Below are 24,334 nucleotides of genomic sequence, written 5' to 3'. Positions count from 1 at the left end.
AACTTTTTAGGTTTTGTTTGGGGGCAAAAGTTTTTCTTCTCTGAGGATTTGGAAGATTTTTACGAGCAAGGTATTGAGCAATGGTCATTATGATTTTTGTTTTCATGATTTTAGTTTGTGGTTTGGGTTGAGAGATTGGTTCTTTTTGGTTGGTAGGAGGGGAAACAATGTCATTGATCGATCTCCGTTTTTGGTGTGGAGGAGTTGATTGTGACGGTTCAGAGGAGAAGGCAGATTTTGAAGGTGTGGAAGGTTTAGTGGTTGTTGGTGATTGTGCTGAAGTTGATGATGGATGTTGTGGTGGTGGTGTTGTTGTTGAGGGCGTAGTTTTTATTGATGATTCAGGTTGTGTTGGTGGTTTTGCTGATGGGGGACATGAATCAGAGGAATCATCACTCTCAGAATCTGAGATGATGAAGTAATGGGGTTTAGGGTTCATTGATTTTGAAGTACCAATTCCAGATTGGACTCGCATGGAGCATCGTGGAGGAGTGATTCGAATGCGTAAATGAGGAGGCACTTGAGCCAAGTTTGGTGTGGGGCGAGTATACAATGATGGAAGAAAAGTAGACAGAGGGATAAGATTGAGGACTTCTTGACTGGTGTTAGAAGAAGGAGAGGCAGAAGAGGTGTGTGGTGGTGTTGGGCGAGGTGGTGGAGAGGGTGAACGCTCTATGGATTCGTATGAAGAAGATGAAGAGGGTGGTGTACAGGGAGAGGCATTTTTGCGCGCTGACTGTTTGGTTCGAGCCATGGTTGTTTTGAGAGTGGAGAAGATGAACAGTAGGAGTGGTATTTTGAAGAATGTTTGAATCAATTTCTTGTTTTTGTTTAAGAGTTCTCTTATTTTACAATTTTAATCTCCTCTTGCAGAGATTGAATTGTGACATGGGCTTGTGACTTTGTTCTTTTTCCTAAGATATTTGTTAGGTCATAAGTGGTCTTAGGAAGTAATTTTGATGAAGATGTGGAAGGTTGACCTTGTTTTGATTCAAAAGTATTTAACAGTTTTCCTATTATTTCTTTTTGAAGTTTTGTATCTTCAACTTGTTTTAATCAAGAATTAATTCTTGATCCTTTGTTAAAACATTAATTGATTTTGTACTGGCTTCTGAATCGCCAAGAGAGTCGGAGGTTCCTAGTTCATCAAACTGTAGAGGTATATCATTTTCTGATGAACCTATTTCAGAATCCGTGACAGTTTCTTCTTCAGAAGTTTCTAAAAGTATTGCCTCTATTTTTTGAATTATTTGTTCATCGATTTTTAATTCACGGAGTTTTTTATTTCTCTTGCAATATCTTGAGATGTGTCCTGTTTGGCCACACTTATAACAACTTATTTGTTTTGAAGTTTGAGGTTTGAACTTCTTTTGGAAAGGTTTGTTCATGTAAAAATTAGGTTTTCTTTGATTGTAAGAATTTTGGGGTCTAGAATATATATATATATTGGGGTCTAGAATATATATATATATATTCATGTAACCTCCCAACTATCGAATGTCGTGGACAGCTCCATCTTCCAGATTGTCATACAGGAAAATCAATGTTGCGGTACTCCACGAATAGTCTCGACAACTATCTAACTCAATAAACAAACTAACATATTTCACCTCCACACGTGTATGCGTTTTATCAGCGAAAATAGTGTTGTCAACTAACTGCAACAGGTACGTTCTAGCACCACACTCAAACTGGTTAGTCTAAATGAGACGACTATATAAATCACGCAACCATTGCAGTCTATATTGGGCACATTTATTATAATTAATCTCCGCTCATGTTGTACCTAAGTACTCATGAGCAGCTTTGGCAGGATTATTAGTATTCATATTTACAAGTGCATCAAAAAATTTACCACGAGGTGAGATATGAAGAAGAGTCGTCACGTCGTCTAATGTGATTGTCATCTCTCTAAATGCCATGTGAAATGAGTTGGTATCTCTATGCCACATTTCAACAAATGCATATATCAGACCAGCATCAGCCATAGTGAGATAAGCTGAAGAGAGAGGTAGCAGTCCAAATTCTCGAATCTAATGCAATACAGGATCTGGCGCAGGAACTTCAGAAAACTTCTTCAGCTTCAATCTATGAGTTATTAACGACTCACGATCATGCGAGTAATTAAAGAATATAACAATAAATATTTATTCTTATTTAAATAAATAATTAATTAAATATAATGAAAATGTATACTAAATAATGCAATTTTAATATCTCACATGTAACAAAAATGACAAATATATTACAAGTCATATTTAAGACAGATATATAATTACAATTTTATATTGCAATGTGTGCTTGTCCAAAAATAGGAACGTATGTGTAATGGGCTTACCCAAAATTTCACCCAAAAGAAAAATATATTACAAGCAAAACCTCATCACCCTTATCCTGTCCCCAATCAAAACTGGGTCACTTCACTTTTCTCACAAAAACCCGCAATGACTATCTCAAACTTAATATCTACACTTTATAAAAACAAGCGAAAGTTTTAAGAGGAATTTTTACTGTATTTGTTCGTAAATTTTAGTGAATATTTGATTGATTTCGTAATTTTTGATTTCAGTCACCGACATACTCATAAACATAAATCAAATATTACGAAATCAATCAAATATTCACTGAAATTTATAAACAAATACACTAAAAAAAATCCCCTTAATTACATTACCTTGTATCGGTTGTTTTCGTAAAGTGTAGATATTAAGTTTGATAAAGTCATTTTTGACAATGCATAGTTTTCGTGAGAAATGTGAAGCGACCCAGTTTTGATCAGTGGCCATGCGGTTTTGATTGGTGAAGAGATCGTCAAGCAAGTTGGTGAAAGGCTCTACTAGGCTAATAATATTTCTCTTTATTGTTTGTTAGTGTTGACGAGGGTGAATTTATTTTCGGATAAGCCCATTTAACAACCGTTACTATTTTTGTAATTATATCATTTGTTTTAAATATGGCTTGTAATATATTTCTCATTTTTGTTATATTTCACATATTAAACATAATGAATTGTTGTGTTGAAAACCAACATTACGTACATTATTCATTATAAAGAGTTTTTTGGATCTATAATTTCATTGAATGCTTATTATTTAGGCTTCTATATTTTTGAACTTCTATATTTTTGTATTATGTTTACTTTTCTTTTGAGTCTATTGGTGTTATATTATGTGTACTCACTATAGAAGTTCATTGCATAAAAATTTATAAATTATTTCTACAGTCAAATATAAAATGTGTTAAATAAGTTCGGTGTGAACTTTGAATAAGCTACAATCAGTTTATAAAAAAATTCAAACATTTAGCAAATGACTATTTAATATATCTAATTAATCAGAAGAAGAATACATTATGAACAACTCTTATGAACAACTCGAAAGAAGAATACATTTAGCAAATGACGCGGTTTTGATTGTGAGGGCATTACGAATTTTAGGGTAAACCCATTACCCAAAATAAACAATAGTCTCGGTATCAAAACATGATATCAAGGTAAATTATGAAAGAGTTAATTTTAAATGATTGATTTTGACTCCATAGTTGATTTTAATTTTGAATCTTTCTTCAGCTCACCTTAACGAAAATTTACACATACGTTTGGTTCTTCGATAACCTAAATTGATTTTGAATATAAAGCGAGTTGAATGTAAAGTGATTTATGTTCGAATATATTTAGGTAAAAGAAATGAATTGAACAAACAAGTTTATACCATCAGAATCAATGATTCCTAAAATCGAGACTAAGAGGAATGTATAAACCAATGCTTCCATAGATTTGATTGTGGTTTATAAACTTGGTAACATAATGTAGCCTCACAATTATGTTTCAATGACCCATGTGAAGGTTCGAAAGACACTCTTAATTAACTCCTTCCATTCTCGGCCTACCACTTTGGACAAATCTCTCTTAATTACTTAAAAACACTCACCCATTTATCCCAATGTTATTTAGCAATTGAAGTATGTTTTAGGGAGACTTGGACGCGGTATGCGATTCATAACGCTTCTCCATATTACAATTTGAACGTCGAGTTTACCTATTCTCATGGTGGACTTATTTTGGTTCACACATCATTATTAAGGAAATCCTTATTAATGTGCGTAAAACTAAGTGGGTATCCCTATCTGACCTGAGGACTCGTGAAGGGCATTTAGACGGCATGCATTGTTTAGGATGGGATATGTTATGTTTGGGATATGTTATGTTTCCTCGGAAAATTTTGGTTGAGTAAAGGTTAGTAAAGTAGGGACGGCTTTTGCGATCAAAGAGGTGTCTGGCCTTTAGATACATGAAAGAGTTTTCCCTTATATACTATTATTATTCGAATTATGTCTCACCACTCATTGTTATTGTTTTTGGGACGAGAAGGGCATAATAACAACTGATTTTGAATATGATGATTTGTAATTTACTTATTTGGAGTTGCAATTAGTATTTATTTATTTTATATGTTATTATGAAATCAATCAACAACTTTAGTAGTATAATATTTTATTTGTAATTTCCTAGTATAATATTTTTATGTCCACTAAATCATAGACTACCAAGTCTATATACCACAAACAGAGCAACAATGTCGTGATTGTACCGTAGATATTACTTGCCACTAAGACTTCAATCAAAAAATAGCTTCTAATAATGATTAAAAAAATGTATATCCCAAATAATAATAAAATTGTAATTTTGATAGGTTAAATGTCATGACATTTTGGTAGACATAAACATTAAATTATAAAATTCAAGAACTAAATAAGATTTTAATTTGTATTTTCAATGATAATATGGATTGATTTCAAACATATATAAATAAATAATATAATTATTGATGAGAAATTCAACAACAAATAACAATAACAACTCTAACAGAGCAATATGCAGCGGATAATCAATTTCTCAAACTTGCAAGAATCTGTGAGGAGCAACAACAAATAATCACAGCAACTAAATAATTTTAATCACCACAAAGGACACAATATTTTTTAACGTGGAAAAACCTTCTCAATGTGAGAAGTAAACAACCACGGGACCAAGCCAGTAATAGAACTCTAGTATGATCAAAATATGGGTACAAGAGAGCTTCAAATATGGCACAAATTCGTGCTCAGTAACCAGCCAAAAACAGCAAGGTAACATCAGCACAACAATCAGCCAAAACAATGAGAAAACAAGCATGAAATTAAGAACAAAGTTCAGCAGAAAAACCAGGAAAAACTGCTATTGTCCGAGCTCAATTTCTCTCACCTCAGACCTGATCGACGATCCAACCGGTTAGATTGAAGTACCATGAGTTACGAACCTGCTGTCCAAATTTCAGCTCAATCCGACGGTGAACGAAGGAGAAATCGCGAATCTAGTGCAGCTACTCTGTTTTATGCGAAAATGAGTTTTGCTCTTCATCTCTCACTTTTCTCTTTGCCTCACTCTCTGAATTCAGCTCTCTCTCTCTCCCACTAATCTGACCTCTCTCCACTTGGTTAAGTGAGACACATAGACTTGCACATATTGGGCCTTTCTCCACATAGGAAGGGAGCCCAAAACCCAACATATCACCCCCTCACAACTATGTGGAGGTGACCGCCTAATATGTGCAAGCTCATGTGTCTCACTTAACCAAGTGGAGAGAGGTCAGATTAGTGGGAGAGAGAGCTGAATTCAGAGCGTGAGGCAAAGAGAAAAGTGAGAGAGGAAGAGCAAAACTCATTTTCGCATAAAACAGAGCAGTTGCACTAGATTCGCGATTTCTCCTTCGTTCACCGTCGGATCGGGCTGAAATTTGGACAGCAGGTTCCTAACTCATGGTACTTCAATCTGACTGGTTGGATCATCGATCAGAGGTCTGAGGTGGGAGAAATTGGGCTCGGACAGTAGCAATTTTTTCTGGTTTTTCTGCTGAACTTTATTCTCAATTTCATGCTTGTTTTCTCATTGTTTTGGCTGATTGTTGTGCTGGTTACCTTGCTGTTTTTGGCTGGTTACTGAGCACGAATTTGTGCCATATTTGAAACTCTCTTGTACCCATATTTTGATCATAGTGGAGCTCTATTACTGGCTTGGTCCCGTGGTTGTTTACTTCTCACATTGAGAAGGTTTTTCCACATTAAAAATTATTGTGTCCTTTGTGGTAGTGATTTTAGTTGTTGTGATTATTTGTTGTTGCTTCTCACAGATTCTTGCAAGTTTGGGAAATTGATTATCCGCTGCATATTGCTCTGTTAGAGTTGTTATTGTTATTTGTTGTTGAATTTCTCATCAATTATCTATATGGATTAATATCAACAAATTTATTCATAACATTACATTACCAAATGATACAAACAAATACAACTTAAAATTCAAAACACTTATTTAAAAAAAATATAACAAAGAAAACAATATAAATTCAAAATAGAACTAACAATAACATTAAACAATTCTAAATATATCATGATTCGGATGGTTAGAAAAACTATATACTATAATGAGATTATCTCTTTCATACAACCACTACAAAGAGTAATGTCACTAAACATGTGTAGTATATAGTTTTTTTTAACTAATCAAAGAGTAATGTCACAATTTCAAAATGTTAGGGAGAGTCATTCTTGTAAAATCAAGACAACACTTGTTACATTTCTCTAAAAAAATACATTTCCCTAAAAGAATACATACCTGAGTGCCCCGGCTGGCTGAATTTGGGGTAAAAAGAGAGTTATTTGCATAATAATCATGTTGGTGGCCGAATTTACATAAGAAGTCGAAGATTTGTGGTGGATCTGAGATCTGAAGCATCTTTGGAAATAGACATATTAACCTTGAGCTATAACTAGATCTACTGCTGAAAGATGACGAAAAATATCAAGGCTTAGGGGTTAGCATTGAGAAGAAGAAAAGGTAAATCTCAAATAACAGAAGAAAAAAAATCAACATAATAGAACAAGAGTAATTCAACCAAACATCACACTAAAAAAACAATCAAAACTAAACTAAAATATTCAAAATAAGAACCAAAACAATCATTCAAACAACATAAAAGAAAAATAAATTAGAGAAAAAATTTCGTAAAGATGAACAGAAACAAACCAGAACTATACGAATGAGAAAGAAGGGGGAAATTGGTGGTCTTGGATGATGGCAAAATCACAATGGTATTGCAGTTTTGGGGATTTAGGATTCTTTGAACGAAATTTAGGACTTACTCTTAAACCTCATTTTCACAGCTCAAATTTATACACAAACCAAATTTTACCGTTGGCGATCGATTTTTCTCCGTTACTTAAGTTGTACTTTCACATTTAAATTATATTATTTGGATTCATTTAAATTTGGTAGAATTAAATTTCAACCCATAAAAAATAGTTAGATTAAAAATTGTGTACTAAAAAATGTTTATTAGAAAATTCAAATTTAGTTGGATCTTATATTTTGTGATATTCTTTTCTTATAAAAATAATTAATTCATTTAAAAAAATGTTTATTACTTAAATGTATTATTTTAAATATAAATTTTTTAAATGTATTATTTTTTAATTTGTGATATTCTTTTTTTAATTTTCAATATAAATTTTTTAAAATGTGTTATTTAACTAATATTATTTACATTACTTTTAATATAATATTTTTTATTATATATTTATGATACATGTAATTAACTATTATCTAAGAAGAATAATTTAACAAAATTAAGATTATCTCTTTTTTATTTATACATTTTTTATAATATAAAAAATTATCAAATTAATTTGATTATTTTAGGATGGGTAGATTATTATTTTAAATGAAGGAAAGTTCATAAATAACAAAAAAAAAAGAAGAAAAAAAAAAGTTAAAAGAAACAACAAAAAGATGGCAGAGCAAGCATGCTTTATGGATATTATAAAGCACCACTATAATCACGAGTTCCAGTGTTTGTCCTATGCTATTATTTTAAAGAATAAAGGGAAGTACATAAGAAACAAAAAGTTCAAAAAAACAGAAGAAAAAAATGGCAGAGCAAGAATGCATTAATTGTTGGGTTCCAGTTAGTCTTGCTTGGATTGTTTAAGAAGCTTTTTACACAATTCAACTACCAACCTCACTGCATAATAGCTAAAAGCAACATTTAAATACTTAATTTCACATTAAGCAAGTAGAATACACAAAAAGAAAGAAGATATAAATTGAAAACAAGTCAAGAATATTTCCAAAACAACTAATGATAAACATGCAAATGTTCATATGCATGTCATCCAACACAAACTTTTATGATTAAAATAAAATACTCTTTTATTTCAAACTAATTAATTTATTTAATAATTTCACACATATTAAAAAAAATTAAATAAAATAGAAAATATTTTTTTATCAAATTATTTTTATTAGATGATAATTATTGTTAATGTTATAAATATGTATAGCAAAAGATATTACATTAAAAATAATAAAAATAATATTAATTAAAGAATATAATTAAAAAAAAGTGAATTAAAAATTAAAATGATAAATTATTTTAAGAAAATTTTATTTACAAAATGACATAATGAGTAATAAACTTGAAAACAAAGGTTAAATAGGTAGTCATATACATTTACATAAATTAATTAAAATTCTTTAACAAGCATAGATCACGTTAAATTATGTAAATCTTATATAAATTTTTTAACAAATATTTTATAACACATTCATTTTTATTAATTAAAATTTATATATTAATTAAAATTCATATAGATCACACTAACTTATGTTAATTCTATATAAATTTAGCGAGACTCATCAATTTTAACAAATTAAACAGAATGTGTTAAAAAATGTAAATTAAAAAATATATTACTATAATTATTTTTTTTATTTAGATGAGAGAGGTTTAATATCAAATTTGACTTTTTTAAACGGATTTCAAGATTGTGTTATGTTGTGTCTGAATCAAAAGGTGTCATTTGTTGTAATTTAATATCTTATTATTTTATTTCTATTTTATAATTTTTCTTTTGTGCTAATTAAATATTAGCAACTAAAATGAAGTTACATTTTCTTATCATATTTTAAATTTTTAGGTTTTCATATTTTCTTCAAAAGATATGAAAATTAAATAAAGTAGGACTTCCTGGGAAAAGTTTGAACTTTGAAGAAAACATTGGATTCCCCTCTCTCTGCCATCTACTAATCACACTCAGATCTTAAACTTCCTGCACTTTTTTCTAAGTATCCTCTTCAACAATACTCCAGCTAATCAATTAAAGTTAATCTATCTTTATATTAATAAATGATTCATTTGTCTCATAATTTTTTTTATTACTTGTAAGAAAATTTCAATTTTTAACTAAATCAATTTAATAAAATTTCAGTTGTTTAATTAAATCAATTTCATCGTTTTATTTCTCCCAGAGTCAACTAACAACAACAAAATGAAATTAGTTTAATTAAACCATTTCATTTATTCATTTTATTAACTTCTTACTTTTAAAAAATTAAAAACTAAATTACGTAAAAGTTTGTCAGTACTTAGAACAAAAATCATGCCAAATGTTTATGTTGATCTTTTGATTAATTGATCTTTGAATAACCTAAAAAAATGTCAACAGAAGCCAAAATGATACTAAATAGAAGAGAAATATTTATTTGATAACAAATATAAACAAATAATATTTAGACACACTCATATAAAAATATATATAATTTAATTTTTCAAAAATATACATATTGTATTATTTTATCTTTTACCTTTATTCATTAGGAATGTGTCCAAATATTATTTATTTATGTTTGTAACCAAACAGATATTGATCTGAAATAGAGTGGAGATTGAAGCCCCCTATATCATATGATGAAAGCAAAATATACAATTTACAATTTCACATAATATTTCTAGACTATACATTCACCACAAATAATTTACCCCTATAACTCTTTGAATAAATTGAATTTGAACTTCCACAATCTTTGCTTACAATTTCCACTAAACATCTAAATAAAACTCTCACTTTACTTATGGATTTCATCTTATAAAAAAAATTTAATTTTTATGCACTTATAGTATAAAAATATTTATACAATCGATACATCATGATCAATCATGATGGTGACTTTAGTAATAATTATTATAAAAGTTAAATATTATTAATGTTCTAACAAATGTGATTGATTGATAATATAAAAACTATTCATAGACGACCTTTTCATGAGGTGTCATGACATTTACTAAAATATCTCCAAATTGAATCGAAGAAACTCATTTCATTTCATATAGTCTATTCCCTGTGTCTATCTCGTTCTCTTCTCTCAATTCTCTGTTCAAATTACTCTATCTATCTCTCGATTTTCTCTCGTCTCTCCCCTCCAATCATATCATTCGCGGCCGCCAGCTGACCTCTATACCACGTCATTATCTTCCACGCGATGTTCATCTCTCCCTTTTAGTCCCCTTCTCTACGGCCTCCACGTGACGGACGCGTTGATTTTCCATTCAAACTCTCTCATCTCGCATTATGCGGTCTCCTCATCTATGACCAAAGGCGTCGTTGCCCGTCTCGTTTCTCAGTCGCAACGGCCAGCCGACAGTGTCGCCTCTTGGTCTTGGTGAACTGTGAGTTGTCTGATTGCGCATTGTGTAATTAATTTGAAAATTTCCGACAAAAATGAAAATTGTAAAGCTGATGCATTTTATTTGATTAATTGTCTGAAGCTATAAAAATTTGTGTGATTTGTGAAAATTGTAAAATTTGTGTGAATTAAAGCTCTAACTTTTCCAACTTGTCAATTATATATGAATTATGTAAAGCTCTAACAAAACAGGGAAGACGGATACATATTATTTGATTGATTGGTTAATCTGTCTTATCTTAACTCTTCTAGTTTCTACAACTACTACAGAAACATCAATTTCAACAATGAAGATTATTAAGATAAGAATGTGTAACAAGATGGAAGATAAATTTCTTGCTGACAATATGACACTTTATATTGAAAAAGAAAAAGCTGAAAGCTTTAGTTCTGATTCAATTATCGATGATTTCAATACTTTAAGAGAACGGATGACACAATTTTAATTCGATGTAAATATATTTTTTCATGGATTATATTTTTATTTTGTACTGATGTTATCTTGAATCTTTAATAAAATTATATAACTTTTATGAAATTCAATTATATCATTTTAATTAATACTTATCGCTCTCCTCAATAAAAAATAATAATTTTGTTCTTTGTTAACATTTAAAAACAAAATTTCGATAAAACCTCAAACAAAATTGCTTTAAGTGGAAACAACGTATGAAAAATCAAAATTAAGAAAGGTACAATCATTTTTACAAATATATCTATATATCTACCTTTACATTTGCAAGAATGATTAACATCTTGAAAAATGATTTTAGTAATACAAATTCTTGATTTCTTTCTATGCACCTATGATGTTGAATCTTAATCTGATTTTTGATCTGCATCTGCTGTGGCTTGAACTTGAGCTGCATATTGTAAATTCCATAAAACATCCTCAAAAGAAGGACGAGACGAAGAGTCTTGAGATATACATTTTGTTGTTATAGATATTGCTATTGACAATGATTCTTGAGAACAAGTTGTCAACACTATTGGATCCACAATTTTTCTTCTTCCATCTTGACTACCAAATGATGCCTATGGTTCATAAGAACAAGTTTTTAGTTAATCAATTAATAACCTTTTTTGAATTTAATCATAACAATTTAGAGCATCTATAGTGATACTCCATCTATAATAAAATATAGATGAAGATGTGCTTTTAGTCCATTAGTACATGACAGTCAGTTAGTGGGGGATCAATTTTTTATTTTATTTTTTTTTATGATATAACAAAATGAGAGTGAATTGTTTTTGAATTAAATATGTTTTTAGTTTCTAAAAAAAATATGACATTTTAAATTTAGTCTCTAAAAAAAATTTATTTATTTTTAGTCCCAAAAAAATTGGTAGAGTTCTTAAATTTGATGTGTGATAGTAGGAGCTATCAAAAACTTCTGTATTAGATTTTAATCCAAGAAATAACCAACACTCTCACAACAACTTTTCAAAACTGATCACTTTAACACTGAAAAATCATCACAACATTTCATATATCAGAAAGATTTTTCTGAAGTTTTTACTAACCTTGTCATTTAGGAAAAATGCTTCACCTTTGTCACATGTTATAGGTCCAACAAGTGATTCAAACAATATGAATCCAAAATTGTAAACATCATTATCCACTTTTTTCCCTTTACTGCAAGAAAGAAAAATAACAATTAATTTGTTAAGAATACACAAATTCATTGAAGCATAAAAAAGGACTTTCAAACCATATCAGATTGAATATTCTATTTTAAATACCCTTCATTCTGAATTTATAAAAGATGAAAACTGAATTTGTGATGCCTAAACTAAGCTTAATGGAAGATGTAGTGGCATTGAGGATTGAAATAGATCATATGAAACCAGAGTTGTCAATCACTAATCGCAAAAAATAATGGTTTGTTCAAACTCGACTATGCTATAGTGCTATTGCAGTGTTAGTTGACAATATTTTGTACTAAACAACACATTGCATAACAGTAGGGATTTTTTCAAATTCCGCTATACTATAGCTACTATTTGACAACACTACAAGAAACAAATACTAAAAAGGAAAAAAAGTAAATTCAAATACTCATATAGGATTGAAAACCAAGTATGGATGCGTTGGTGATGCTAAGCCAATGATAGTAGTTAGTTATTGGTATGTCAGATGTGGTTCTTTGATGCTATCAATGACCATGAAACTCATAAAGAGAGTGAAATTCAAAGCAATAATAGTGAGGTAATAAAAGAACAATGGGGAAGTGAGGTTTAGATTTGAAGATTTATCAGTAGAGAGCTATATAGCATAACACACAGATCGAAGATGTATTTAGTGTCTGACATGTGTCATTGTCCGATAGAAACACGACATTAACACATGGTTACGTTTAATCACTTTCATTTTCTTCAATTATTATTGATTGTCTACATATTAGTGTAACTGTGCTGTCTCGTGTCTGGTGTTTGTGACAGTGTCAGTGCTTCATAGGTACAAAGAGTGAAGAAAGTTAAGTTATAGTATCATACCATGATTTTGACTTCTCACCCTTTACCTATACACAAACATAGAAAGCAACAAAGTCATGACTCCATGATCAATCATATTAAAACATGATAAAATAGCAATATTGGATTGATTAATTAAAACATACCTCAAACTTTTCAATATCTTCTTTGATGATAGACATACCATAGTCACTTAATTTTGGAATGCAGTGTTCATCAAGTAAGATATTCTTTGTCTTTAGTTGGTTGCTAAAACATCTTGGTATAACACCAGTATGTAAGAAATGAATTGCCTTTGCAACTCCAATCAAAATTGCAAGTCTATCAGGCCACTTAAGTGCTTTCTCTGCAGAATATTCTGCAATTTTTTTGTATGAAGCAAGATTAGCATATTGAATCATTTTCAAGAAGAAAGTTATGATTTACACAAAATAATCACGCTATAACTATGCACTTAATGTAGATTATTTATAATAGTAAAATTTCAAAAGGTTACTGTTGAGTATGACTCATATTTACTAGTACATGAACAGACACTTGGGTGTAGCAAAGTGAAGCAAACACGCAAATAGAAAAATTACAGCAATATTTGAATCTTTGTCGACACAAACTACACGCATTTACGCAGTCAGTGTCTCTATGACCATTCGATCGAGATCGAACGATGCAAATCTCAAGTTAGATAATTTAAGTTTTAAAAAAATGTTTGAGATCTGTACCGCTCAATCTCGATTATACTATCACGCAGACTGAGTGTGCAATCAGTGACTGCATGGAATATGGGTTCCATTTAAACATCATTTGTACTTTGTAACATATTTATTGCATAAAATAAAAACTACAGTAACTACTTTGTTGACAGAGACTAGACACAATTGGCATAATCCTGTGATCGGTCGTTGTGTTCTGGTGTGTGTTTATTTACCTGTGTTCTTTAGAATTGGTTTGTTGTTCTAACAGTTATGCAGGTTAGACATAGACAAATGATATAAACAAGTCTTAAAAGTTATTCACTGGTCATCAATAGACCTAAAGACTAGGAGGATCTTGTGGTCGATTGTCTTTAGTGTTTCAGATGACTTTTAAACATCGTTCAAATGTATGCATACTATAAATCCATACTAACCTGATAGATGAGAATGATAATCTCCATTTGGCACATATTCATATATAAGATGAAGTTTGTGAGGGCTTGAATCATCTTGTCCACCACCATCAATGCAATGACCCAAAAGGCTAACCAAATTTGGATGTTCAAGCTTTGAGAGTAATTCTAACTTAGCTTTAAGATTTTGAATTGAGCATTTCTTTGAAAGAACCAAAGATCTTATCACCACATAAGATCCATTCTCTAGTTTACCTTTATACAGCTGAAATGTTGCAACAAAGTTATAAGGTTGGCTTCATGGTTAGGGCCAAGAAACCCCGCCCCATATAAAATACTAAATTTGTCATTTTTCAATGAAAAAGTTAAAAACAGACATTTATTATGAGCATACGAAATAATTTGAGTAGATCAACATTTTAGTCTTAGAAATTGTAAGACTAAGTCAATTTAGTCCTTTAAATTCGCGAAATAACAATTTAGTCCCTTAAATCGAACAATGTCGGTCAATTTAGTTCTTTTTTCAAATTTAACACCACAACTTTAAAGATTTTGTGTAGCAAAATACTATCCAAGTCAATATATAGATCTTTCATTGATTTTGATGAATACTTACTAAAGAGATACTTTAATGGAAAGACTAAATTGATTAATATTCTTTAATTTTAGAGACATATTGCTATTTAACATACCTAAAGAGACTACATTGCTCCCCTTACAATTTCTAGGACCGAAATGTTGATTTACTCAAAATTTCTCTGTAGACTTATTAAGTGAAGTTACTCTTATAATCTTATAAGTAATTGAAAGGTACCTTCCCTGTGGAGCCTACACCAATACAAGTTGACAAATTAAAGTTTTTGGTGGCTTCTTTCAACTCTTCAATAGAAAATTGTCTACAAGTTGGAATAGTTTGTGTCCCTAACTTAACTGCTTGAGAAATAAATCCTGAAAATAATAAAGAAATTAGACATTACTATATCAAAATCTGAAGACTTAACAATCTGAAATCTACTGTCAAATTCAAATAGTATGATGATTTTAAATATTGTGGCTGCAACATCAAAATTTTGTGTTCATCACATTGCAACTTCAATCATGAATGGTGACACAAACTCAACCGAGATTTTAAATTGTAATCCACAACAATAATTTCGGCCACATTGTGCCACAATTGCAGCCACATAATTTGTATTTGCACGCAACTCCCCGAAAATAGAACCATGGTTTTAAATTGCGGTTTGCAACTAAAATTGCGGCCGCAACATAAAAGGTTCAGATCTCCACTATTGCATCACAACTGCAATTTCGGCCGCATCAACTGCATTTTTCTGCAATTCAAAGGTTTGGAGCGTACTCCAACCACAATTTAAAATCATGAATGGAATTGCAGCATAATCGCAACCACAATTTAAAATCTATGAAACATTATCACTTAACTAACGCATATACTTACTAGCATTTGCAAGGATTTCCGATGAAACTGCGCTTGTGGATTTATCTTGAACAATCTTTAACACAATATCCTTTCTATTTTCCTTTCTCAAATGACATTTTCTACACACCAAAACTCCAAACACCAAAATCACAAGAACAAATCCAACAAAGATACCAACAAAAGCGACAACTTTCCAACATTCCTTAAATTTCTTCCATCTTGAACTTGATTCCTTACAATAAGACCCTTTCTTCTGATTCTGAGTCTCAACAGATAAACAATTTCCACCAAATCTAACAACTCTACTATTAGAATTGTTAACCAAACATGAAGGAAGAAAACCACTTAACTTGTTGTTAGAAATATCAACATAACCAAGTTTGCTACCACAAACAAGTTTGTCATAAATTTCACCACTTAAAACATTGTTTGCAAGATTCAAATAACTTATATTTGGCAAAGAGAACAATGTAGAAAGTGGTTTTCCACTAAGATGGTTTGAAGAAAGATCTAAATGTTGAAGTTGATTCAATTCACTAAACTTGTTTGGTATATATTTTGAGAATGAGTTATTGCTCAACAAAACAGTTATAACTGATTTTGGCAAAAGTGGTAATTCATATTCTAAATGATTTTCTCTTAAATCTAAAACATGTAAACCAATGAGCGAATTGAGACAACTAGGTAAACCACTAGAGAGTTCATTGTGTGACAAAGAAATAACTTCAAGTGTTTTAATTTTACATAGTGAAAAGGGAAATGAACCCTTTAATTGATTTTTCTTCAAACTCAAGGTACTTAAATTATGCAATGAATTGAACCAATTAGGCATAGTGGTGTTGAAAAAGTTGTTATCAAGTGTTAGTGTTTGAAGATTGACCATAGTTGAAATTTTTTGTGGAATTGTACCAAAGATGAAATTTGAGCTCAAATCCAAAACTTGAAGAAATTTGAGTGATTGAATTTTGTTAGGAAGGGGACCCCAAATTCCTAAGGACACTAAAGTAAGAACTTTTAATTTGGTCAATTTTGTTAATGTGGTGAAAAATGAATCAATGGAGAAATTCATGGATAGTGTTTGATTTGGAATTGAGAATCCATTGAACTTTGATGATGGTTTCAATGATTTAAAATCACCCATGATTTTGAGCTCAATTATTGAATTATCTTCACATTTGATGGTGAAATGTGAAGATGAAGAAATGTAACAAAGGTCATTATTGTAATTTTCCAAAATTTGTAATGATGAAGGGTACTCTAGAAAAGTCCTTAATTGTAATAAAGCTTGGCTTTGATCTTGTTCTAACTCATGACTATTTGGAATGAACAAACACCATGAAAGAAACAAAAGATTAAGGTAAAAGTACCTTGTTGAACTAATTTGGAACATTGTACACCAAATTTGATGGAAATGAACATCAAATATGGAAGAAGTTTTCAACTAACTAAATTCAAAAACAAAACAAAAAACCCAAAAAAGTTAGTTAATATGTCAAAAGACAACTACATACAAATTTTACTGACTCAGAAATTGGTCTATGCAGTTACATGCAGAGAATATCTGATCTACACAGAAAAATTGCAAATCCTTAAAAGCTCAAAGATTTCCAATGACAACACACATTAACAATTTCAAAAGATAAACTTGCATCATTTTGCTCCTTAGATTTACACACAAGAGAGAGAGAGAGAGAGAGAAGAACAAAGATCAACAAAAAGGGAATATAGATAATTTAAGAGTTAAAGAATGAAAATTTACACAAGGGAGGATCATTTAAGAAAGAATCAAGGACAAACCTACCACTAGGTGTGAAAAATATGAAGTTTTTTAATGATGTTGAGACAAGACGAGAGAGTTAGTTGAAGACATTGTACCATGGAAAAGACAAAAGCATTTATATTACAATGATGTTTCAAGTGGTGGGGGTATTGCTGCCATTAATAGGGTTGGTAACAATTGATGAAGAAGAGAAGAGACCACAAATGGATAATATGTATCAATAACTATTGCAGTTAGATTCATACCTTAGAATAGGATCGAATCTTATTTATATTTTCGATATTTTAAAAGAAACAAAAGAATACAAGTTGCTTTAAAAAAAAACCTCTTAATGTCACTTTAATAAAAATAATTATTTTAAAATGAATGTTATTTTTTCCTTCGGTGTAATATTAATACAAAAAATAAAATTAGTTAATTATATCATCTGATTAATAATATATATTATTTTAAAATACTATTTATATTCTACTTTATATTTATGATAAAGGAACATAGTAAAGAAGAGGCGGATTTTGACTCTTCTAATATCTGATTTATTGTGAAAAATTTGCATCTTCTTTATTTTCTATCAGGTGTGAAATTTAAATTATCATCTCATCTGCGACAGAATTTGAGTCTCTCTGCTCCCACTCGCACCCATTTATATATAAAATAAAAAAATTTAAATTCATATTAATTCTAATTAATATAATAAAACAATTATGATTATTATACAATAACAAATAAAAAATATTAAAAATCATATTTTTTTACATAGAGAAGGTTATAATTTTTAATATTAAAATATATTAAATATATACATGTATATAAAAATTTAAAATGACAATAATATTATTAATAGGACGGATACGCACTCAATCAAGGTAAATTTTCCTCATCTAAATCATGATGAGTTCGAGTAGATATTTGCAGGTGCAGATTTTGTTGTCATCTCTAATAATTAACAAAAATAATATAATAAAGTTATAGTAATATTCTCTTTCTTTAATTTATAGTCATTTTAAATCTACGTGAAATAAATGAAAATGATGAGAGCAAATTGATTTACGTGTAGTCGTTAGTGTTAGAGAAAAATTATACTCCATCCTAATTATAAGGCTCATTTGCAAATTTTTAGATACATTTATACGTTTTTTCTAAATATATATCTTATTAATACTAATACTGTTAAATTGTTTTTAGATATGAAAAGTTAAATTGAATGCATCTATACAAAAATGATAAATTTAATAGTAGTTAAAAAGACAACTTACACACATTAGTTATATTATCAACTTTTTTTTAATATGTACGTGTAAAAAATGTCAAAAAAATCTTGTAAATAAAATTAAAGAGTGTCTTTAAATTTTAACTCAATTGATAAATATTAATATTGTTAAATTGAAAGTCTTATCTCGAATTTCAACATGCAACCAAAAAAATAAAATCAAAGAAGTAATATTTAAAGATGGACCTATATACTCGATATTAACCTCTAATATGTTTTGGCAAGTTTAAGTAATTTTTTTTATTGAAATACTATACTAATTTTAAATTAAATATATCAATTTTTTCTACTTCCATTTTCAAATAAAGCAAGTACAAGTTTATATATTATTATTGAGACTTTTATAGTACACTTGAAAATGAACATATTTTAGTATTGTCAAATTAAATTAATAATAATTGAATGAGACGTAATCTATAAATAAGTTTGATTATATTTTAGATTTAAAAGTAAATTTTTAAGTTTTATTTTTTGAGTCTACATAAAAATAACGTTTTTTTGTTATAATTTTAATTAAAATTATACTTTCAACTATAAAAACAATATATTTAATTATTAAAGCTAAAATTAAATAAATAAATATATCAAAACTCTTAATTTAATCAATTTTAACAAATACTATAATAACATCCATATAAAAAAATTAAAATGTTCATAATATGAATAGACATTTTTTTTATAGTATTGCTGAACTTGTTTTTATTATTATTATTGCAAACTGTTGTTTTCTGACAAAGCAACGGTTGTTGACATCTTATATTCAAGTCAATGAACCTTGTTTGAACATTAATTATGCATCACTACAGCTCACAATTAACCACCATCAATTAAAAAAGTGCACCCATTGAATAATAAAACTCATCATCCATTTAATCGTCATGTTTAATAAGGAGTTCATTTTTTTAAGTTTAGACGGGACGAAAATTACCACCTAAAAATTTACTTACATGAATGAGAAATTTTGAGTTTATATATTCTTATAATCCACGTTGTATTTTGAATATTGTTGACGAATAATGATTCTGTCTTTTTTGTTATAAAAAGAAACAAGCTTATCATAATTATAAAACTATGTCACTAAATTTTTCTTGAAATAAAATAAAATAAGGAAAGTACATGTAAGTCAGAGAAAATTATTAAAATTAACAAAGTCTTACAATTGAGAAAATGTTTCATGGACATTAATACATTCACTCAACATTCAAATAGAAATAAAAATAAATAGAATAATAATATATTAATGATGTGATGAAAAGAAAAATAAATAAAAATATTAAATAAATATATACAAACATCGTTGTTGTTGTTGTTACAACTGAAAAGTATGTAAATTTATTAACAAAATGATTTTAGATTTAATTTCAAATAATAAATCATAATTAATTCAAAAGAGTTTAAATATAATATCTTTAAAAATTAATAAAAGTTATTTTTTATCTTAATAAAAATAATAAATTTTATTATAATTAATTCACAAAACAATTATAAAATCTTGATTTGAACTCGAATGTCTAACTCCATAATATCCACGACTTTTATTAGTTTTATCTTGGATAATATCAGAATTATTATTTAAGAAAGCACTATTGTCAATTTGATGAAGCCATTAATTTTGAATTAAACAAAGTTGTTAACACAATAATTTGATAATCATAGAAAGATGGGGAAAAGAAACATTATCCACCATACTAGTATTAATTTGACCAATGTGACATTGAGGAATCCAAGAAAAAAGAAGACATGAAAAATAAAAGAAGCAACATATGGCCGCTAAAAAGGGCGAGAGGAGAGGGCAAAGGACAACCTGTCGTGTACTATATGACACCATGTGTTCTTTTTCCGATTCCCATCAAATTTTAAATTCTCACTTTATTTTCTTTTTCTTCCTTCTTATTTTACCCTTTTCTTTTTCTTTCATCTTTTTATTAGTATTACTTTTAAATAAATTAAATATTATAAAATTTTATTAGCACAAAAAAAAAAGGGTTTTTACGACTACGGGTCAATTTGCAAAGTCGAATTCGATCATTTAAATCAATTTAATTTATATTTTAGTTCAATTAATTTATATTTAAATATAATTTAAATCAATTCATTCAAATTTAAAGATATTTAATTTAAATAGAAGATTTGATATTTAAATCCAATTATTATAAATTGAAGTGACATACATTTTTTCTTATTATTTTTTCTATTATTGGCATATTGTTGGTATATTATAGTTGTTGGACATTAGCATGACATAATTTTTTTCTTATTATATTTATATTATTGATATATAGTTGTTGATTTAATTCATTAATGTGTTTTGTTGTGTTTATACATGTATTTTAAGTATATAATAATATGTATAATTTTATGATTTTTGATATATATGTTCAAGTATCTAGAGTGATTTCATTTAATTATAATATAATTAAAAGAAAGAAAAAAAAGGTCAATATGGCTAGTGAATCCAACTCAACTCGTTTGTAATTTGTTTGATTAAGTTTGAATTTGATAAAAAAATATTATAGGTTGCGTATCCAACCCAACTTAAAAAAGTTTATTGGTTCGAGTACCAAATTTAATTTAAAACTTACCCAACTCAACTTGTGAAGATCAAACACACCTTTTACCACGAGATAGTGTACTCTTCCTTTGTTTATTTTATTGTTAATTCACTAGTAAAATACTATTGCCTTTGTACATGTCTACAAATTCGTGGTTGTTTGGTAATGTCCATATTATATAAATGATAAAGTCATTTGTTGGATTTCAATATAAAAGGCACCTACTTGCTTGGTGCACACATATAAAATGCTAACAAGTGACTTAAAACATGTATTAAAAAATGAAATGTAAAATTTTTGTTTAAAAATTGTATATCCAATAAAGAAATTTAAAATTTGTTTTTAACACAATTTCTACTTTTAGATACCCATATTATTTTATATTTGTTGTTTATGTAAAAAAAATATTTATTTGTCGTTTTCAAAGTTTATTGTAACATTTTTTTATTATATTATCGTAATACTTTTAAGTATTGAATGTAACAAAATTTATTAATTTTATTGGTGAGTTGCATCTCAAAGGTCACCAAAATCATAAAAAAAAAAAATTAAAGCTAAAAAATGCTGACAAGAGGCTTACATATTTTATTTTCTTGCAGGAGTTTGTGTTGAATTTGGTTGAAATTGAAATATCACGATGATTAGAATTGTAAAAAAAAAAAAGATGAAGACAAATGTTATGAATATAATTTTAGTTATTCATTATAATTTGCATAAGAGGAAGATTGTATTTGACTCTTTTAATTTATTTTACACTTTAGTTTTAGAGTGTTGTGAGATGTAATTAAATATTTATTTTGGAATGTGTGTGCTTGGAGTTTATGTTGTTGGAGATAAGTTTATAAATAAGTTTATGTGTTGTAATAATTTTCACATAATGTTATTATCTAAATGTCATTGGACAACAATCGTTTTTATTTTTTTCAACAAAAATTAGGGTGTGATTGGTTGTGAGAGGAAAAAGAGAAGAGAAAATAAAGCGAAAATCAGAAGAAAATTGATGTAATTTTTGATAAGTATAAGAGAACGTGAGAAGAAACAGATAAATGAGAAATGTTATGTTTTTTGAATTGACACAAATATCGAATTTTTTATATTAATATCCTACTTTTCACAATTTTACACCAAATTGTCCTACATTATAAAATACCAAAATGCTCTAGTTTTGTAACACGCTCCAGAGTGAATATTTTTTTTTAATGAGACGTAATTTTTTTTCTTCCACCCTTTTAACAATTCAATTATTTATTATATAATAAATGAAAATAGTTAAAAAACCAAAATACTATTAATAAAATATACTAAATTTTATTAATAGAATAAAGTGGTTAACAAAATAGAATCAAGTGACTAATTTATCTGCAAAATAAGATAAAATTGTTCTAATAATATAAATTTGTCTATAAAATACGACATAGTTGTTACAATAATATAACACGTTATTTGTTCTGACACATCTAATTAACCATATTTTTTCCTCTTCAATTTAATGTATTTTATTAATAATATTTTAAATTTTTTAATTATTTTAATTTATTAAATAATAACTAACTGAATTAAAAGGGTGAAAAACAAAATTTACACCATAAGGTCGCATTGCCGGAGACCTCCTAGTAAACTTTAAAAAAAATGGCTTAATTGCAGTTTTGGTCTCCTTATTTTAGCTGAATAGCGAAAGTAGTTTCTCCATTTTGTTTCTCCCTAGTTTTGGTCCCCAAACATAATTTTGATCTAAAACTAGATGAAATTTCATTTTTTTTTTGCATTTCTTTAAGTCACATCATGCCTCAAGATCTCATGTGCAACAATTGTACCTGAAATCTATGATCATAAATGGTGTAGTACGACTTTAAAAAATGAAATTTCATCAAGTTTTGGACCAAAATTCTGTTTGAGGACCTAAAATGGGGAGAAACAAAATGGAGGAACTACTTTCGTGAATAAGGGGGTCAAATCTACAATTAAGCTAAAAAAATTTCTTCACCAAATCGCATGTCCATATAGAATTTGAAAAAGTAGAACAATTTAATATTTCATTATCAATTTGGATAATTTAGTGTAAAAATTTAAAAAGTAATATATTGATATAAAAAATTCACAAATATCATCATTTATATTCACCCATATTTTCTTCTAATCCATGAGAAGAAATAACTTTTGTGCATCCAATACCTTTTTAAAACAAGAGAAGTTCCTTCTCTTTTCAACCTCTCTCCGTAACTTCTCTTAAGACAAACACTTCCTTCTCCGTATACAACGTGGAAATACAATATAGAAAAATTATAGTTAGGGAGACATTGATCTTTTTTGCAACGACTTATGTTAATAATTAATAGGTTTAATTATAGTTTTAATTCTTTTATTTTTATTAATTTATAAAATTAATTCTATGTTTAAAAATTCAACAATTTTGTCTCATTACAATGATTTTCTAGTTAAGAATTTATGATGTAACATATTTTAAATGATAATATATAATATGATGATGTGTAATGATTAATACTTATGAAATTGCAATAAATTCTTTATAAATTTCGGTTTTAATATTGAAAATTATTTATTTTTGTAATTAAATTAATAACATATGAATAATTAATATTGTAATTGTATGTTACGTCATTTCTAACATATTACATCATTATTTTTGTAATCCAAAAATTTTAAGTAAATATCAAAACTATCGTATTTTAATATAGAAACCTAATTTTATGAATTATAAAAAATTAAAAAACTACAATTAAATTTAATTAATATTTGTTAATATTATATTAATAGCGATTGAATCCAATCTTTTTTCGAAAGTTGGCTTTTGTACCCCTCAATTAACCCTGTACCCCCTCATTTAAAAATTTTATTTTTAAATGTCCAAACTACCCTTGATAAAACTGTAAAAATTTAAAAAAAAAAAATTTACCGGAAATTTCAGAATGAATGAAATTTCCGGTAGTTATAAATGAATACCGGAAATTTCATTTTTGAAATTTCCGGTAGTTATAAATAAATACCGGAAATTTCAGAATGAATGAAATTTCCGGTAGTTATAAATGAATACCGGAAATTTCATTTTTTAAATTTCGGGTAGTTATAAATAAATACCGGAAATTTCAGAATGAATGAAATTTCCGGTAGTTATAAATGAATACCGGAAATTTCATTTTT

At 28.3% G+C, this 24,334-nt stretch overlaps 2 protein-coding genes across 2 annotated transcripts in view; both read right to left on the bottom strand.

Annotated features, from left to right (window-relative positions):
• Positions 1 to 7,263, bottom strand: part of LOC101501328 (uncharacterized) — an 8,067-nt gene extending 804 nt beyond the window's left edge. The window contains exons 1-3 of the mRNA XM_027331838.2: positions 7,061 to 7,263; positions 6,650 to 6,815; positions 4 to 2,088 (exon numbers count right to left, since the gene is read on the bottom strand). Coding sequence (XP_027187639.1) covers positions 4 to 754 — 751 coding nt within the window. The 5' untranslated portion in view covers positions 755 to 2,088; positions 6,650 to 6,815; positions 7,061 to 7,263. The remainder of the gene's footprint in view (positions 1 to 3; positions 2,089 to 6,649; positions 6,816 to 7,060) is intronic.
• Positions 7,264 to 11,212: 3,949 nt separating this feature from the next.
• LOC101501014 (probable inactive leucine-rich repeat receptor-like protein kinase At3g03770) lies at positions 11,213 to 17,594 on the bottom strand. The gene is made up of 7 exons (XM_004489540.4): positions 15,592 to 17,594; positions 14,950 to 15,083; positions 14,157 to 14,400; positions 13,177 to 13,388; positions 13,052 to 13,077; positions 12,080 to 12,191; positions 11,213 to 11,590 (listed from the first exon to the last, which is right to left on the bottom strand). The coding sequence occupies exons 1-7, from the start codon at positions 16,961 to 16,963 to the stop codon at positions 11,375 to 11,377; spliced, it is 2,316 nt and encodes a 771-aa protein (XP_004489597.1). The 5' UTR covers positions 16,964 to 17,594; the 3' UTR covers positions 11,213 to 11,374.
• Positions 17,595 to 24,334: the final 6,740 nt, after the last annotated feature.

Source organism: Cicer arietinum, chromosome 2 (genome assembly GCF_000331145.2).
Source record: "Cicer arietinum cultivar CDC Frontier isolate Library 1 chromosome 2, Cicar.CDCFrontier_v2.0, whole genome shotgun sequence".
Classification (NCBI taxonomy): Eukaryota; Viridiplantae; Streptophyta; class Magnoliopsida; order Fabales; family Fabaceae; genus Cicer; species Cicer arietinum.
This window is presented reverse-complemented; position numbering and strand designations above follow the sequence as displayed.

What these genes read in the sequence shown, in the direction of transcription:
- LOC101501014 (XM_004489540.4), bottom strand. Translation starts at nt 16,963, where the DNA reads ATGTTCCAAATTAGTTCAACAAGGTACTTTTACCTTAATCTTTTGTTT. An exon ending in GGAAATCCTTGCAAATGCTA is followed by an intron (nt 15,084 to 15,591) that starts GTAAGTATATGC and finishes TATTATTTTCAG; the next exon opens with GATTTATTTCTCAAGCAGTT. An exon ending in GTGTAGGCTCCACAGGGAAG is followed by an intron (nt 14,401 to 14,949) that starts GTACCTTTCAAT and finishes GCAACATTTCAG; the next exon opens with CTGTATAAAGGTAAACTAGA.